Source organism: Pteropus medius, unplaced genomic scaffold, assembly GCF_902729225.1.
Source record: "Pteropus medius unplaced genomic scaffold, Ma_sr-lr_union100, whole genome shotgun sequence".
NCBI lineage: Eukaryota > Metazoa > Chordata > Mammalia > Chiroptera > Pteropodidae > Pteropus > Pteropus medius.
This window is the reverse complement of record NW_024349801.1, coordinates 6,029,726-6,040,873: the sequence shown is the minus strand read 5'-3', so window position 1 is coordinate 6,040,873 and position 11,148 is coordinate 6,029,726. Positions and strand designations below refer to the sequence as shown.

Below are 11,148 nucleotides of genomic sequence, written 5' to 3'. Positions count from 1 at the left end.
GGAGAGGGAGTCTGTTACTTGGCCCCATTTTTCAGATGAGGAAACTGAGGCAGGTTGCCCAGGAAGTGGCAGTGCTGAATTCTCAGCTTGGACAGGCTAGTGCCAGGGGGCTTTTTACGGAGGGGAGAGGGGCTGCGGAGTGGAGACACTATGAAGAACCAGGTGGAATGAGGGGGCGGGACTCTTTCTCCACTGAAAGGGGCCTTTTCTTAAGATGGGCAGAGCTGTCTCCACCTCCCTAGGGGAATAGGCCAGGTTGAATTATTCAGAGGTCCTCGGTTCCTTCATCCCCAGGAGTGGAGGCCAACTCAGTCACCCTCCAGTCCCTCTGCCACAAGGACTGCCCTGCGGGAGCAGGGGGCGGCCCTTTAAGGCCAGCCCTGGGGCAGGCAACGTGATCGGGGATCGCCAAGTTCATTCATCCTGGGGCCCCTGCTGACTCACGCTTATGAAAGTGATTTTTCTGGCCCCGCCTGCCGCCCGCCTCTTCCCAACTCTTGAAATACCCTCGCTTGCCTTAGCCTCTCACAGTCTCTTGGATCCCCACGGGGTAATGGGTGTCCTGCTCCTTTGTCAGGCACCTTGATTTCCTGGCTTTCCTAGTGTCCAATCAGGCCAGGCTCATCGGTCTCCTTTGACCTCCTGCCAATCAGGTAAGTGGCCTGGGCAAGGCATGGAGGGTGGGAGACAATGGGACATCTTGGGCAGGGGTGGCCCACAGGGCCCTGTAACCAGGCAGGGGGACGCGCAGGTGATCCTGAGAGGAGGCCCACCTGGCTTCCTCGGGGGCCAGAATGATTCTCCCTCACGTCCAGGTTCCTCCTCCACCCCTCTGGCCATGCGCATCTCCAGGTTCCTGGCGCCCTTATCCCTCCCAGCAGCTGCCCTGCAGCCTGCAGTGGAGCACACCTTGGCCATGTGACACAGCTCTAGGCAGGAAAGTAAGAGAGGTGTGTCCAGCCTGGGCATGCAGCCCAGAGTCGGAGGCCACTGGGTCCCACAGCCAGGCTGGTGCTTCCCGTAGGGGCTCCCCGTTCTCTGCCCCCCCCACCATTCTGTTCAGGTTGAGCATAGTCCCCAGGGTCCCAGGGACTTGCGTGGCTTCTCACAGAAGGTTAGAGTGCTCAGAATTGGAGAGTCTGGGGAACCTTGAAACTCTCAGGGCTCCAGGTGGGGAGGCTCGGTTGACAGAATGCCTCTTCATCCTCACCTTGCCACAGCCTCATGTCACTTTCTTGGTGGCACTGTTAGGCTGTTTTACTCAGAGAGGACTTACCCGCCCTCACACAGGCATCAAGGGGGAGGATTTGCACTTGTGGGCGTGGTCTCAGACATTCCTGGGCCACCTCCCCGTCCTAACTGCCTTCCTGTCTCTGTGCAAAGGGTATAAGAAAACCCACCTCCAGGGGTTGCCATTGGTGGAAGTCACATGAGTAAAGAGTCACTAGAAGTGATCGATAAATGCAGCCATGCAGGTGTCCCAAAAACTTAGGGCCGTTTAAAACTTAATGTCCTCAGAAGTACCAATGCTACAAACGTAAGAGGAACAGCATCTGAAGGTGTAATTATTTCCATTTTTTATGCTTATCTGCTTTTGTGAATGAATCAGTTTTTAATGTTAACTTTTTTCAGTTGACATTTGCCTCTTCAACCAAAGGGACTTAAAATGTTAACATTAAAAATGGACCATTTGATCTCCACAAAACAAAAAAAGCATAAAAGAAGTGGAATTATAACTTTCAAGCTATCTGTTGTAAATTGGCAGCTTGTATTTTTCTGAGGTAATGAGAGCTTTAAGCTGCTCAGGACTTTGAGACGTCTGTATAGATATACAGGAAGCGACCTATTAGGTCAGCCCTGGGTGGTGACCTCATGTGTGTGGCATTCAGAAGCTTCTGGAAGAGAGCATTGGATTTAGAGTCCAAAAGCCCTGGTGCCCTGTGCTCCCCGTGAAGCAGTATAACGGGCCACCGGTTCTCATCTTTCAATGAGGGATCCTGCAAGTCCCTTCCTACTGAGAGATGGGAAGATTCGAAGAGACAAGGGAGAGGAAGGAAATGGCCTGGGGTGGCCTGCGGTAGGTGTGCTGGGGGAGCTCAGAGCAAATTCTAGATGGTCTCAGCCCACGGGGATCAAACTCTAGTTCTGTCACCAGCTAGCTCTGTGGCCTCGGGGACATGGCCTCACCTCTCCACGCCTCGGTTTTCTTTTCTGTAAAGTGGGTTACTATGAGGATTAAAGGAGCTAACGCGTAGGGAGCATTTAGCAAGGACATCATGTGCATCCCCTTTGCTGTTATTCCTGGGGAGAGTGATGACAAGGAGTAGGCCCCCCGGGGCTGTTTGAAGGTACAGAGAGGAAGTGGGTGAAAGAGCTCTGGGAACTACAGCCCTATTCTCCAGGGCCTCCAGGCACACCCAGCACCGGGTAGTTAGTGAGAAACTGTCCCTACCCAGCTGGGAACAGCATCCCCTGGCCTCCCCCCACCACCCCCACAACCACCACCAGCTCTGAGACAGCGCAGTAGGGAGAGCAGGAATGGATGTGCATGTGCATGCTATACTTTCGGCATGGCCAGGAAAGGCCTCTGGAAGGAGCTGTCACATCCTGTCACACTGCATTCTGGAACAGGGTGTCCTGGGCTCAATCAGCCTCGGCCCATGCAAGCTGGGGCAAACTCCTCGCACACTGCACAGGGCTGTGAGAAGCGACCTGGATCTCAAGTTTTCCCATCTGTAATATGGGAGTGATTGTAGGAGCACCTATAATAACCCAGCTAAATGAAAATTGAATTCGTTGATATGCGCAAGTGTTTAAAACATGTTTGGCACCTAGCCAACTCCACAGAAGAACAGAAATTTTAGGTGGCTGTTGTCATGAATGGTAGTGGTGTCATCCCAAAATCCTGTCCCCAGGCAGACAGCACAGGCCCTGAAAGGAATCAGGCATGGAGAAGACCATGCCTCTTGACGTCAGCTGGATGTCGCCTTTTGTCTCCATAAGGAGATGCTGTGGGACACGGGGCTCACCCAGACAAGAGGGGAAGGCTGTCCCGGGCCCCAAGTCCCAGCTGAGGCGAGCAGCCCCAGGTCTCACCAGGCGACAAGCCAAGTGGCATGGTCATAGTCAAAGTCTTGGCACCAGTTAGCTCTGGGTTTAAAAGTCTACTGCATGACAGACAGCAACTTGTACCAACTCTCTGAGCCCCAGTTTATACATCTGCAGAGTGGGATAGTTGCACTGATAGTCCTTTCTGCATAGGGTCTATATGAGGACTTGAGAAAAGGTATGTCAAACACCCAGTAGGTAGCAAGGGCTAAATGCCCAACCCCTTTGCACACACTCACATAGATGCTGCCTTGTGGCTCTCATGACTAGGGCTGCTGGACAGTGGGTGAGGCAGGGGCCCCGTTAGAGGGCTTGGAGGATGTGGAGAAGTTGAGTCTGGACTCTCTTAGCATCTATAGCCCTAAGATCTGGGTTTGGGTCCCTTTGAGTGATTTGGGCCTATGGCCAGAAGGGAGCGCTGGTGCTCCAGACATAAGGAAGCTTACAGGCATTTTCCCTAAACCAAATTACTCCAAGCTTCCAGTTTCCCCAAGTCCTAATGTTCCAGTCTAGACCCTGGGGCAGGCAATGAGCTCTGGTCTTTTCCCGGTGGCAGATTTGCTGCAGGCAGGTGCTTTACATATGTGACCTCACTGTGTCACCAACAGGCCTGCAGGGGTAGAGACTTTATTCCCATTTCACAGATGAGGAAGCTGAGATCCAGAGAGGCCCAGAAACAGGCTTATGGTAACCAGCTATAAAGCACCTCCCTAGGGCCAGGTGATGGCTTCAAAGTCCAGTAGGCTACACCCAAGACTTGAGTGTTAGATTTCAGGCTGGAGGCTGTGGCCAACACAGAAGTGCTGAGCAGGGCTTGTCCTGAAGCTTAAGCAGTGGAGGCCTCATGGAAGATAAGTAATAGGCTTTGATTATTGTTACTGCCCCACTGGTGAGATAAGGATTGTGGAGCGAAGCTCAGAGAGATGAAGGTGACCAGACTAGGGAAGGGACTCTGCATAACTGGGAGAGGAAAGATGACCTGACTGGAATGGAGCAGGTGTGAGGAGGGGAGGAGGGAGGGCTGAATACCGTTCTGCTACGCCTCAGGGAGGACTTTGGACTCAACCTTGAAGGCCACAGAAGGACACTCTACATGTGGGAAGGAACCCTATGACACCCAAGGCTCACCCAGTGGCCCTTCCTCCTCTATGCCCCTAGGTCAGCTGCCAGTCTCCAACCCCCCGCCAGCTACAGCCATGAGCAGCTGGAGGAAGGACCACCTCGGTGCCAGTAGTTCGGAGCCTCTCAAGGTCATCATCATCGGTGAGTGCTACCCTGGGCCGGGGAAAGGCTGAACTGAGCCTTCCAGGTGTCCCCAGCATCAAAGGTCAGGAGGCAGGCAGGGCCAGGCCTGGCCTTTCTTTACAATTGTTGTCTTTAAAATTGGCCACTGAATGGTCACAATGTACCCAGTGCTATGCTTAGCAATTTATACAATATGATTCCACATAATCTTTCTAAGAACCTGCAAGGCAAAAACAGCAAAGATGTAGGGGCCTGATCATAAGCCCATGTGGTCCTGTGCTCACACTGTGCCTGGCACCATGTTGGGTGCCTGCATGGGTGGGGAGGGGGTCAGGGGGGACACAGCCAAAGCATGTGGTCCTGTCCTCAGGTCTGCAAAAATGGGAGGCAGATGGTCCCTCCCCTATGCAAGCATCAGGTTGAGCCATATGAAATGTCCATTTACGCAAGTCAAAAACAGTTGAACATCAGCAATTTCCTGTGGTTCATCTTAATAGTCATCTACATCTGGGTAATATTCTGAACAATAAACGATGAAGAGGGGAAAAGACAGATAATAATAGAAGGAATGTCATGAGGTTAATTACCCAAGAAATGCAACGGGTAAGTGGTGTGATTTGTTTAGACTTGGGGGCAGGAGGCCCACAAGCGGCTTAGTACCCCTCTTGAGCCCCAAGCTCACCCCGCAGAGCACATAGCAATTCGTCCTATAATATTTCACTTGTCCATCTTACCTACCAGACTGTTAGTTCTGGGAAGACAGGACGAGCTCCTTAGTGATCTCCGAATCTTGGTCATGTTACTGTGTGACCTCTGGCAAGTTACTTAACTTCTCTGTGCCCCAGCTTCCTCTAGTATAAAAGGAGAAAAGAGTAGCATGTACTTCGCTAAAGTCATAGGGAGAGCTCAGTGGGATAATTCAGGCACTTCGGGGCTTTATACGGGGCCTAGAACAGTAGCAGCATGTCAGTTTATTATTATTTGTTATTATTTAAATTCCTTGACACAAAGCTTGACACATAGTAAGCACTCAAATATCAGTGGTTATTACCACAACTTTATTGTTATTCAAGTAGTATAGTACCTGGCACCTAGTAGGCTCTCAACAATTATTTATTACTTTGTTAGTGATTGTTATTATGCGCAGTGCCTGACAAATGCTAAGAGCTTGATAAATGTTCTATTTTTATGAATGAAGAGCAAATCAATGAACGAGTCAGATCAAGACCAAAGCTATCAGCTGGGGTGGTCTCTTGAACCCAAAAGCGCTGCCCTCTGACCCCGCCCTCTCTCCCCAGGCAATGGTCCCTCTGGCATCTGCTTGTCCTACCTGCTCTCTGGCTACACCCCCTATGTGAAGCCAGACGCCGTCCACCCACACCCCCTGCTGCACAGGAAGCTCACTGAGGTGCCGGGGGTCTCCATCCTGGACCAGGTGGGCCAGAGCTCCGGGAGGGACACACCCCTCTGGAGAAAATCTCTCAGCTTTCCTGGGGCAAAACCAAAGTATGCATTTGTTAGACACGAAACCAAACACAGAACAAGAGAGGCCATGAAATCAGCCACGGAAACTGTGAGAGAGAAACCGGGGCCATCTTTTTGAGACCTACAGATGCCACATCGGCATGTCTCCCCTCCCTTAGACCAGTGGTTCTAAACCTGGGGACAACTTTGCTCTCCAGGGACACTTGGCAATTCCTGGAGATAATGTCAGTTGTCACAGTTATAGGGATGGTACTACTGGCTTGAAAGTCTAGACCAGGGACATCGTTAAACATCCTACAATGCACAGGACAGCACCCACCACAGAGAATGGTCTGGCCCGAATGTCAGGAGAGCCAAGTTGCAAAACACTGCCCTAGGTGCTGTAGTTCCACTGCTCCCTGCCCCAGAGGGCTTTACAGATCCCCTCCTCTATGCCCCTTCAGGCAGCATCTATCCTCCTAGTCACCAACCACGCCCTGCCCCCCTCAAGATGGTGGATGAGGAAGTCAGCTGACATTTGGTCTCGATCAGCATTTTTCAAAATGCCTTCTACATGACGCCAGTTCCTTGGTATAATATGAAGAGAAAATGTTCCTACTTTAGTAAGTCTGAGAGACACTGGGTTGAGCTAATTAAACAGGTAAAATGACAGCCGCAGGACTTGTCAGAGCCTTTAATACACCATTGTACATTCTCTCCTGAGAGGCAGTGTTTCTCAGCTTATCTAACCACCTGATATTAGGGTGGGAATCGTAGAACCAGGCCTCCTTCCTCTGGTGGCCCCTCTGACTTGTGCGCCTTCTCCAGGACCTGAGTTACCTGTCCGAAGGCCTCGAAGGCCGGTGCGAAAGCCCTGTGGCCCTGCTCTTTGATGCCCTCCTGCGCCCAGACACAGACTTTGGGGGAAATATGGAGTCCGTCCTCATGTGGAAGCACCAGAAGGAGCGAGCCATCCCCCATGTGGTCCTGGGCCGGAACCTGCCCGGGGGAGCCTGGCATGTAAGTGGGGCCAGGAGGGGTGCAAGGGGATTTGGGCCAAATCTACATGGTCTTCTGGAGAGTCCCTCCCTAACTCGAGGTTAGGGCTGCTCCACTTCCTACCTTTCCCTTTTCGCCTGTGAGCCCAGGCCTGCAGCGCCCTCCAGCCCAAGTGGGTTGGAGGCTAGCAAAGGTCTGAACCAGAGGACCCCTTTTCCATGCAGTCCATTGAAGGCTCCATGGTGACCCTGAGTCAAGGCCAGTGGATGGGGCTCCCGGACCTGCAGGTCAAGGACTGGATGCGCAGGAAGAGAAGGTGAGGCAGCCCTAGAGAGCCTGGGGTGGGCAGGGGAGACCAGCCCACCCTGGACATTGAGCCCAAGAGCCGGAAGTAAAGGGGCTTCAGAGATTATCTAGCCTGGCTTCCTCTTACTCCAGGAGGGAAAACTGAGGCTTGGATGGGGAAGGGACTTGCACAAGACCATACAGAGCGTGAACAGCAGAGCCTCTTTGTCCAGTGCTCCCTCCTCTGCCATATGACCCCTGACTTGGCCTTCACATAGCACCCCAGCCTCCAAGGAGGGAGCGACAGCTGTACTCTGTCCCCAACACCCCACCCCAGGCTCCCCGGTTCTCTGACCTCCCTGCCACCCCTCCTACAATTCTGAGCCTGGCCTGGAACAATCTCTTTCCTTCTAGGTCAGCTAAATAGAGTGCACTTCCTTTATTTCCTTTTCATGCTGTTGCATTAAAAACATAACCACACCATAGAAAACTGAAAATTGAGAAAAGGAAGACAGCTCACCCCACACTTCTACCTATGGTGGTCACATCTTGGGGTATTTTCTCCCCATCTTTTTTTTTCTCCCCATCTCCTTTCCATCTCCTCAATGACCACACTGCATACCTCTGACTGCCTTGGAGAAACAGTCAGATCACCCACTAAACGAATTCCAGCCCCTGCTCATCCTGGGGCACGAGGCATAAGTTGCCCAGTGCTCCAGGCAGAGGATTGCCCCTTCTCTGCGTGGTGTCTGCTCCCCCGGCCCTCAGTGCTGTGAGGCACCGTCATTCCCACCCTGCAGGTACTCAGCCTCTCCCCGCAACTTAGTTTCTGCCTCTCCAGGATTCTCCATCTGTCTCCTTGACACAAAAGATTTTTTGTACCTGCAGATTCTGTAGGAAGACATCCAACACAATAGTGATGTATTAACAGACAGACAGGAACTTAAATTTCATTTCTAGACATATCTTTTATATCCTACTTTGAAAACTTAACATTATGTCATAGCATTTCACGTGGTGATTACACAGAATTGGCAACCATTCTTTTACATGGCCATGTAGTACTTTCCAGGGAAGGTAATCTCTGCATTGAAAATTTCTCACATGTAGATCCTTGTGCCTAGATGTTGGAGCCAAAAACCAGACAGATGTGCTCCCTGCCCTTGAGGGGCCGTCACGGTTCCTAAATCGCTGCCCAGTCCTGGAGCTTCCGTTCTTTCCAATGTGCCACTTCTCTAAGTAACCCCTTGTGTAGCATCTTAGGACAATCCTTCAAAACAATTTTTACTAAAACAGAGAAGAGGAAATGAGAAACCCACAGAAATAAATTCCCGAGTTCCAGTTTCGGTAGCAGACTAACGAGCTGGTTTGGCCGGAGTAGCCTTGTGGGATGTGGTCTGAGCTCACGCTATAGTCGGTCGTGTTGACATGTCACTTAGGTTTTCCCATTGAGTTCATCCCTGACAATGTGTCCACAGTTGGGGAAAGTAACTCACCTAAGGTCACATAGCTAGACACAGGGAGGAGCCAAAAGGGTGCCACAGCCTGCACCTCAGCCACCAGCAACGCTGGCCCTCAGTCACTGCCCCATAAAGGGTGGTGAAAATAGTAATAATAATAATAATAATAATAATAATAATAATAATAAAATAGCTCCTGCTGTTATTGTGTATGCTAAGGACTATGCTAAGTGCTTTACATGAGTTATTTTTCATCAACTTCTTTACTGAAATATATCATATGTATAAAAAAGTCCACAACTCATGTGTGTGCAGGTGGACAAAATTTATCAAAGTGGACACAGCTGTGTTCAGTCACCCAGACTCGAGACATAGATCCCCTGTCCCCAGAAGCCCCCTTAGACCTTTCCCAATCCCCACCCCCTTCTTCTCCCCAGAGGCAACTACTCTCTTGACGTCCAACTCCATGGATTAATTATGTCTGTTTCCGAACTTTATAAAAATGGAATCCTACCATATTTATGTATGATATTACTGAGTCCTTTGTGGTAATATTAATAGTGGCTGACCCTTATGTGTCACTTACTGCCTCAGGTTTTATTCTAAGCTCTTCATTTATATCATCATCTAATCCTCTCAACAACCACATGAAATTGGTACTATTACCATCGTCATCCTCACTTTGCAGATGAAGAAACTGAGGCAGAGTTTCAGGATATAGCTCGCCAATGGCAGATTCTAGATTTGAACCCAGGCCATCTGCCTCTGGAGGGCACCCTCTCAACTCCACCCTAATAAGATACCCTATCAGCTCCAGAAGAGGGACTGAGGCTCTGAGAGGTTAAACCACTTGGACAAGTTTTACAGCTGGTGGGTGGCGCAGACACAGCTGGCTCCAGCGCCTGACTCCAGCCTGGTCATCCCCTGTTCCACCTGATAGCCCCCCACCCCAATCCATTATCCGACACCCACCCTTTTGCATCCTTCCCCCCAGAGGTCTTCGTAACAGCCGGGCCACAGCCGGGGACATTGCTCACTACTACAGGGACTATGTGACCAAGAAGGGTCTGGGCCACAACTTCGTGTCTGGTGCAGTGGTCACGGCTGTGGAGTGGGGGATGCCTGAGCCCAGTGGCTCTGAGGCCCGGAACCCCAGACCCCTCTTCCAGGTGAGCGGCTTCCTGACCTCTAAAGACCAGAGCCAGCGGCCCTTTTCCCTGTGTGCCCACAACGTGGTCCTGGCCACTGGCACATCCGACAGCCCGGCCCGGCTGGGCATCCCCGGGGAGACCCTGCCCTTTGTCTACCACGAGCTGTCAGCCCTGGAGGCCGCCACAAGAGCAGGCACAGTGACACCAGCCTCGGACCCCGTCCTCATCATCGGTGCAGGGCTGTCAGCGGCCGACGCGGTCCTCTACGCCCGCCACTACAACATCCCCGTGATCCATGCCTTCCGCCGGACTGTGGATGACCCTGGCCTGGTCTTTAACCAGCTGCCCAAGATGCTGTACCCCGAGTACCACAAGGTGCACCAGATGATGCGGGAACAGTCCATCCTCTCACCCAGCCCCTACGAGGGCTACCGCAGCCTCCCTGAGCACCGGCCACTCCTCTTCAAGGAGGACCACCAGGCTGTGTTCCGAGACCCCAAGGGCCTCCAGAAGGTCTTTGGCGTCTCCCTGGTGCTTGTCCTCATCGGCTCCCACCCAGACCTCTCCTTCCTCCCGGGGGCAGGCGCTGACCTCGCCGTGGACCCCAACCAGCCACTGAGTGCCAAGAGGAACCCCATTGATGTGGAGCCCTTCACCTACCAGAGCACACAGCAGGAGGGCCTGTATGCTGTGGGGCCGCTGGCTGGGGACAACTTTGTTCGGTTTGTGCAGGGTGGGGCCCTGGCCGTGGCCAGCTCCCTGCTGAGGAAGGAGGCCAGGAAGCCGCCCTAGCCCTTGGCCTGACATCCTCGCACCCATGCCCTAAAGAAGAAGGGAGATCACCACAGCCCTGCTGGACACAAGATGCCCCAGTGAGGGAAGGGGGCCTCTCCCAGCAGGAGACAGGAATGGCCATGAGCCCATGCAACAGGCTTCTCAGATGAAGGGGAATGGGGAACCCAGGCTGCCCGAACTCAGACCAGTGCCCAGGGTGGGAAGAGTGGCTGCAGGTCAGCAGAGGCCCAGACCTGTGATTTGGGGCGAATGCTGCCAATGTGAGTGGGGATCACCAGAGCCAGCTGAGCGCTGAGCGCTGAGCCAGGAGGAATCCAGGCCCCGTTCCTTCCAGAATCAAGTCCCAAATAAAATCAGCACCTGCCTCCACCCGTGTATCTGAGGATTATGTGCTTGGGGAGGGGCGGGGTGCCCAGGAGCCTGCTCTGGGGTTGTGGAGGGCGCGCCTGGTGGGGCGTAGGGTTGGGGGTGGGGGTGACGGGTTGGTGAAGCACAGGGTCAAGTGAGAGGCAGTCCTTGGGCTGGGGTTTGGGGAACAAGGGATAGTGCCCCAAATGTGGCAGATGAGAGGGTAACTATGTTCGAGAAGTGAGGGGAGGGTGTATGTGTGGAATAGGGTGCTGGGGAGGCTTTCCGAGCGC

General features: G+C 52.6%; 1 protein-coding gene across 2 annotated transcripts; it reads left to right on the top strand.

The window, feature by feature from the left end:
• Positions 1-481: 481 nt before the first annotated feature.
• Positions 482-10,876, top strand: OSGIN1 (oxidative stress induced growth inhibitor 1). Of its 2 annotated transcripts, none has more exons than XM_039888791.1 (6): positions 482-653; positions 4,156-4,371; positions 5,652-5,788; positions 6,646-6,837; positions 7,041-7,132; positions 9,556-10,876. In XM_039888791.1, exons 2-6 carry the CDS (start codon positions 4,257-4,259, stop codon positions 10,502-10,504), a joined length of 1,485 nt encoding a protein of 494 aa, XP_039744725.1. In that variant the 5' UTR covers positions 482-653; positions 4,156-4,256; the 3' UTR covers positions 10,505-10,876. The 2 variants fall into 2 exon arrangements, with proteins under 2 accessions (XP_039744725.1, XP_039744726.1); XM_039888792.1 differs by having other exon boundaries at positions 484-653; positions 4,267-4,371.
• Positions 10,877-11,148: the final 272 nt, after the last annotated feature.